Source organism: Nicotiana tabacum, chromosome 14, assembly GCF_000715075.1.
Source record: "Nicotiana tabacum cultivar K326 chromosome 14, ASM71507v2, whole genome shotgun sequence".
Lineage (NCBI taxonomy): Eukaryota > Viridiplantae > Streptophyta > Magnoliopsida > Solanales > Solanaceae > Nicotiana > Nicotiana tabacum.
The window spans coordinates 97,888,719-97,896,410 of NC_134093.1; the positions used below are offsets into that span (position 1 = coordinate 97,888,719).

Below are 7,692 nucleotides of genomic sequence, written 5' to 3' on the forward strand. Positions count from 1 at the left end.
GCATATTCTAAATTATACATTACATACTACTATAATAATTACGTCTTAATGTCAACAGGTTGAATAAACAATAGTATTAGATTATGCAATACATATAATACAACAACATATCTAATGTAATTTCACAAGTGAGATTTTGGGATCAGAGTAGTGTATACCCTGAACTTATCCTTATCTTGTGAAAATAGAGAGACTATTTCCGATAGACTTTCGACTCAAGAAAAATATGATTATGCAATGCATACTAACTTAAAATAATATATCAAATTAAATATCTAACCAAAAATAATGATCTCTACATTAAAAAATGTATCGCAACTAATCTCAGCATAACTTGTGACTCAATCAAACAACTTATAAGTAAACTTAATAAACAAACTCCAACATTTCAGCCAAAAAGTCGACTTTTTATGGTATTATTTCAAAGAGAATTGAAGAAATTAACTCAACTTCGTAGAGAAATTAGAACAAAAAACGAGGCCTCTTATCCTCATTTTTCTCCTCCTTTTTTCTATCTTGGTTCTAAACAAGTAGTACTACTAATACTAATTAACTTCACTGGATTGCATTACAGGAAAAAAAAAAAAAGTCAAATGTCAATTTCGTAATTTGTCGAAGAATCTCAAGATCTCGCAGGAGGTGGAAAGAAATGCGTACCAGCTGCCATGAAAGTGTTAATTAGAGGAGCAGAGTATATAGAATGTTCTAGAAAATGTGACCCTTCCCCGGCCGCCACCGCAGCACCGCCACCCGCGGCCGCGTTGGACGTGGCCGCTGACGTGACGGTGCCGATAAGTTTATGCTGATGTGGCACTACTGGTTCACCACCAGATGAGCTGTCACCAGTAGTAGCATTCATATTATACTGACTCTCAAGGCCTTGATCATATAAAATTCCCTTGAAAATATGCCCACCAATATTAACTGCTGTCTGATATGCTATTTGATCTTCATTTTCTTCAATCGAGCTCATTCGAACACGGTGAAACACAGCCGTTGAATTTACTTTTGATGGAAAATTTCCCACTTCTAACCCTAAAAACATCAAAATACTAACATCAGATAAGCAAACAAGATTCAACAAGTAAGCATTAAAATATTATAACATTTAAATTTATGAGCTAAATATACAATTATCCTAGGTTTAGGGACGTGTATGAGTTCTAAATTTTAGAATTCCGACATCAGGTTTAGTATATATAGTTAATTTCTTAATAAAATTACAAGATTTGCATTGAAGCTACTGGATCCAGCTGAACCCTAAGTCGACTTCCAACTCAAGGCCATGTTGGTATGAAACAGTTAAAGCTAAGCTTCTCTAACTTTAACAGAGGTTTGGGATTCGAGCCATGGAAGTAAGGAGGCTAAAACCCTATATTAATGGACTTGAATCCGAATTAATCAGAGTTTTTTGGATTTTGAACAAAAAGAAAAGAAGAGAGAACGCGCATAGAGAGAGAGAGAGAGAATAGGGCCTTCTTTGACAATCTTTTGTCAGGAATACCAAGAAACAGTGATGAGAAAGAGAAAGACAATGAAAAAGGAAAAGCTGATGGATTTTACTGTTACTACAAAGGGGAGGTTCATTTCTTTCAGTTTTCGTCATAGGCAATGGTTACGGATCTTCTGTTTCTTCAGAATCTCGAGAATGTATGTTTATCTGTGTATGTAGTGAGGCAGTTGTAGAATCACAAGCATGGGAGGGGATTCAATCTACTTCATCGAAAAGTTATACTGCAGAAATACAAATTTGAACACCCTTAGAAAAATTTCTGGTTTCGCCACGGACCGCAATGAATGATAATCGGGAAAAAAAAGTTTGGAATTGAGAAAGAGAAAATCTTTACCAGCTGTATTTGAAGGTAAACGAGTGCAAACAAGAGAAGAACCACTTGGATCATCTTTTTGCCTTTTGGGGTTATTATTATCTCTATGTTCTTGTTGTTGCAAAGAAGCAATTTGTTGTTGTTTTTCTCTTCTTTTAGCTGCTGGAACCCAAGTACTTCTCACATGTGTTTGACACTGTAAACCTCTGCTCTTACAACAAGTCCTACATCTCATATGTTGACAATCTTTCTTAGCTTGGTTCCCACAATCTTGACAACTAATTCCAGCTCCACTACTTCTCATCATTATAAAAGCAGCAGATCTTGACGCCCCATGATCTGTTGCTGTAGGACCAACACCTAATCCAATAGCTGAAGTGGGATAAAGATCTTGTAATGGATTAATGATTGGGTTTCGGATTTGGTAATTTTGCTGCTCGTCTTGTTGTTGTTGTTGTTGCCATAGTTCGAAGCCTTTGTATGCGGGTAATTCTTGATCATGATTTCTGTAGAAGAACCAATTGCTCTCTGGGTTGTGATGATTAGTGGTTTCTTGATGATGTTGCTCTTGACTTGTTTCTCTTCCTCCTCCTAGTGAAAAGAACCCAGCCATTTTTTTTGGTGGAAATAAAAATTTATTATTCAATCATTTATACAATTCAGCTTATCACCATATCCTTCCCTTCCCAGCAATTTTTCTACCTTTATGCTTTTTTCTATATTCAATTGTGAGTACTCACAATCCATAGCATGACCCAAGAATGATATGCTCACTTGTACTATCAACAAACAGCTCCTTACTATGTTTAGATCTCTTAAATTCCATGTTGAGTCGAATTAAGCCGCAAGCTACACTTCACCCTTCCGTCAATTCCCTTAAGTTTCGTAACGATACTCACTCAGATCCTAAAAACTTTGATTTCTGCCTTAACTTTTTTGGTGTCTTGATTTGTGTGTTTAAGGAAAAAAATTAAAAAAGAGTGGTGGTTTTTTTCCCCGCTCTCCCTTAATTTTCCTTTCTTAAAAGAGAGGAGGAAGTAGGAAGATAAATTAGTAACTAGAAATTGTGGAAGACAAATTGCACTTTTTTATATTTTTAGAGATGAGACAATTGTAAAAAAGACTTTTGGTGATAGAGATTAATCAAAGGGGAAGCTAAATAAGACAAGCTTTTGTTTTGCTTCTATGTGATAGGAGCATTAAAGAGGTAGAATTACTGTACTGCAACAACGCCGCCATGGCCTAATTAAAAACAGCAGACTCTCTCTCTCTCTCTCTCTCTCTCTTTCTGCACTTTTCTGTTGTTAACTTTCCGTTTGCTGCAACTACACCAATTTAAGTCTCTTGTTGCTTGTTCTGTGTGTCTAAATTCTAACCGGAAGTGCTTTTACGCGCATTCAATATTTATATTTAATTAATATAGTTTAATACTTTATTCATTTCATTTTATGTGTCGTGGCAAAATGGATAAAAAAAACAGTTATCCATCTATATAATTCATTAAAATATGAGTTGTATAATAAACTTTTTAAAAATAGGTTATGGATAAGAACCATATCATCCACTTACAAAAATGGATAATCAATGGATAACTAATGAGTTTAATATATTTATAAAGATTCAAATTGGAGTTCCTCAAGTTTGGAAGACAAGAAATTCTCTAAAAAATATCATATTCAAGAAGCTATGGATAATATGGATATCCATATTATTCGCTAGTTAATCTATTTTCTATCCGTATTAAATATGGGTCGGGTTGAATAATTTATCCATTTTTACATTCCCCGTTTCTGGCACGCTCATATCCGACCTACACCACCCTTTTACCACCCCTAATCATAGACTTAGACACTGAATTTTACATACATGAAAAAGATCTTAAGTTGTGTATGACATACTAAAACTGAATATCATTTAGGATAAACGGAATATCATTTAGGATAAAATGAGAATATAAAGAATTAAAAAGGTGATATTCTGTTTAAATTAGATAGAAATAATATAAGACACATGAGATGAAATATATGAAGTATTAATTAACTAGAGTATGATAGTTTATTAAAATGTTTATTTTTTCCTTCGTCTAATTTTATGTAAAGACACTTAACTAAGCATATAATTTAAGAAATTAAATACGTAAATCTTTTGACATATAAGCCAAATATATACAAAGTATCAAAATTATCTTTTCAAAATGATGAGAGTTCCACACATGTCCTTTTATTTTTTTTTATATCATTAAAGAAGAATAAACTAAGTGGATCCGAATAAATCATATATTAACTTAGTACAAATATCATGTATTTAAACATCAAGTGCAGGTAGTTTTTTTTACTTAATCTTTTTCCTATCACCACACGCTCTATCCCATCTACTCATTCGCTCCTCATCACAAATTATTGATCTTTAGAAAAAGCTAATCGAAATCGTATGTGCGCTAAATAAATAATAGTATGATTCTTATATTTAATTATGATACTTTAACACGATTTTGTAGAATGCTTTCACCGGTATTCAGAATCAAAAGGTTCCAGACGATTGCATGCCATCAACGGATTAGTCTTTGCCACGTGTCAAGAACTCGGCTTTTGCTTCTTTCTCCTTTCTACTTTATGTCTCCTTCCATTTAATTGCGTAATGAATCGAATTCATTTGTTTAGTTTGCTCTCTAATTTTATTTCACTTAAAATTTTAATTTTAATATAGCATAATTGATTATAATACTCAATATATTCTATTTTATGTTACAAGTTATAACCTCCCTTCTTAATAATATTTTTATATTAAACCTATCGCCTTACCGTAAGTCCTTGATGATAAACTTTTACCTCACCAGCTTTACACCATATATAAGTTCAAATTTTTTTAAACATTTTCGTGTCTTTTCTAATTTAGTACTCTTATGTGCCTAGTCAAATACCCCATATACAGTAAAAGAAGTAATATATACTTCTATTTAATAAAAAAAGGTCCAAATTTACCCATATTGTTTGTCTTAATGAATACCTTCAGTTAACCTATTAGATCATAAAATCTCTCACTATTATTTTTCGTCTTAAATTTGTCCATGCCTCAAACGGTCTTGCAAGGTGATTTGAGGAGTCTTTTACTTTAAAGGAAAAGGTCCAAAGTTTTCATCGGATTATGCAAAATGATCTACCTTTGCCATCCATTAATTGTTGGGCCAGATGATCAATAAAGCCGCAAAGGATTTTCAAAAAGTCAACAAAAAGTTAATCCAGGTCCCGTGTACCCGAAATTAATATCAAAATTCGATGACCCATAATTTATCGAGTCCAAATATATAATTAGATTCTAAAACTGAGTCCAAATCGGTACTAAAATCCTCAAAATACACTTTCTCAAAATGTAGCCAAAACCTCAAAATTTTATCTCAAAATTTCATGTTTTTGGCGTTAATAATTTACCTAGATTCTTTAGATTATACCAAAAATTAGTCGAAATCATTTACCCCAAAGTCTTTGTGTGAAAATATTCATGAAAAATCGCTCATCTCCAACTGCAGATGTCGCATTTTCGACCTGAGACACGTAAATGCGCCCTTGCAAAAGCGACCTCAGGCTCGCAAATGCGAACCCCGTCTGACCCAGCCAATGTCACAAATGTGACCAAAAACTTTGCAAATGCGAAGCCCCCCAAGATGTCAATCGCAAAAGCGAACAAAAATCCTCGAAGCCCACAGTCGCAATGCAACTCTCATCCTCAAAAATGCGAACAAATTCCTCAGAAGTCTCAGTCGTAGAAGCGACTCACATCCTCGAAGGACCTGGTCCTTCCAGTTAGACCAGGTCGCAAAAGTGACAATAACCTCGCGAATGCGATGGTTGCATTTGCGACCCACTCGCAATAACCTCCAAAGACTTGAAATACTATAAATAATATCAAAACCAAGAGTCGAAGACCAAATCATTTTTTTAAACCTTCAAACCATCAAAAATATGTTGAACGCGTCCGAATCACATTTAAACAATCCAGATCACAACCAAATTTTACACACAAGTTCCAATCAACAAAAATGAACCTATACAAGGTCTTAAAATTACAATAGGAGCCCGATAATATCGACTCAACTCCCCGTCAAATCTATGAACTCTCCAATTCTTCAAATTGCCAACTTTCTTCAAACATAGCCAAAACCTTCTAGGAACATCCAAATTCAAATTCGAACATACGCGTAGGTCCAAAATCATCAATCGAACTTATAGAAACCATCAAATCCCGATACCTAAGTCGTTTACTCAAAAGTTAAATCTTGATAAATTCTTCCAACTTAAAGCTTCCAAATTGAAAATCACTCTACCAAATCAATCCTGAATTTTTCGAAAATCAAAACCAACCATACAAACAAGTCACACGCATCATGTGAAACTACTCAAAGTCTCAACCGAATGAAATACTCATGCTCAAAATGGCTGGTCGGGTCGTTACACAAAAATAAGAATGCTTACCATTTCACAATTTTCATTCAAATATGCCATGTAAAAAAAGAATAAAACAATATTAAACTAAACTAAAAAAATAAAAATTTGAGTAGATAAAAAGTAAAAGTCTACTCTTAATAAATAGTTAATTCTAAGTTCCCCGACAACGGTGTCAAAAACTTATTGCAGTCAAACACACACACAAGTATATGTGATCGTTGAGTAATAAAGTGATAAGTAGAGTATCATTCTTACGAGGACTTGTTATCAATTATTAACTAAATTAGACTATCCTAATTATCTACAAGAATTAAACCTAAAAGTGTATGATTCTAAATTAACTAAAATATAAAAAGATAACTAATAAAGTCTAAACAAAAGAAGAACAGATTTTTATGTTATCAATCTGATGAAAATAATCAATGGTTATGGGATATCCAACAATCCTATTATATTCTTTATTTAAATTGACATATTAATTTAAGTGATTTATTGATTGACATAGTTAATATTGCTCATAAAAATTTATCGAGTTCTTACTCGTCTATTCAAGCTAACCCAACGCCAATATATCTATGGAGTTAGAATCAATAAGAATGCATCATAATTCCTGTATAATATCTAAGCAAGACGATTATGTATGTCTATGCTGACCGTGAATCCGTTTCTCGAAGCCTAGGTTTAAGAACTTTCTCCACTCAAGTTTATGTGCAATCTAAAAATTTTAGTTACCGGTTCAATAACTAAATTTGTAGATAGTATCAGTTGGAGACCAAGAAATCAAATAATTAACGGCATGATTAAATAAATAAACTAAGAAGATAAATTAAGAAATCAAAATTAATATCCAATTAACAATAGTCATAAAAGAACCATGATCCTAGAACATGAAGTTTAGCTCCACATAGACATGATAGCCAAATGACAAATTATCCAAAGAAATATAAAAATTACTAAGTTTGATGGGAAAAAGATGAAATTCGGCCTCCACGGCGGCTCCTTGCTCTCCAAAGTTGAAAACCCCCTTCAAAAACATGTTTAAGAACTATTTATAGGTGTAGCAAAAGTTTTGAATAAAATTAATCAAGTCCAAAATCGAAAAGGAGATGAAACTGCATCGGACATGCCCAACGCCGCCTCACGGCGCATAAGGTGCCAAATATGGGCTGCCTGACGAGCTTGAAACACATACTTAAATTATGCTTGCTAGTCAAAGATAGTATAGTATAATATTGCATCCACATGGATTGGAGTTAAACAATTTTTTCTTTTTTTCTAGTTTGATTGCTATCGAGGAGAATCAACAATTGAGTTTTATATGATTTCTAACTAAATTTAACTAAGAATCTAAAGCTATTGACTAACGACTGTCGCAACAAAAGTAAGCAAGGAAGTTATCAGTGGGAGAAAATGGGGATTGATAG

At 33.3% G+C, this 7,692-nt stretch overlaps 1 protein-coding gene across 1 annotated transcript; it reads right to left on the bottom strand.

Moving 5' to 3' along the window:
- Nucleotides 1-276: 276 nt before the first annotated feature.
- LOC107807266 (protein EXPRESSION OF TERPENOIDS 1-like) lies at nt 277-3,152 on the bottom strand. The gene is made up of 2 exons (XM_016631619.2): nt 1,848-3,152; nt 277-1,035 (listed from the first exon to the last, which is right to left on the bottom strand). Exons 1-2 carry the CDS (start codon nt 2,437-2,439, stop codon nt 623-625), a joined length of 1,005 nt encoding a protein of 334 aa, XP_016487105.2. The 5' UTR covers nt 2,440-3,152; the 3' UTR covers nt 277-622.
- Nucleotides 3,153-7,692: the final 4,540 nt, after the last annotated feature.

Excerpts from the sequence above, each read along its gene's own strand:
- LOC107807266 (XM_016631619.2), bottom strand. The coding sequence starts at position 2,439 with ATGGCTGGGTTCTTTTCACTAGGAGGAGGAAGAGAAACAAGTCAAGAG. Across the intron at positions 1,036-1,847 it reads TTTACCTTCAAATACAGCTG|GGTTAGAAGTGGGAAATTTT; the intron begins GTAAAGATTTTC and ends TGATGTTTTTAG.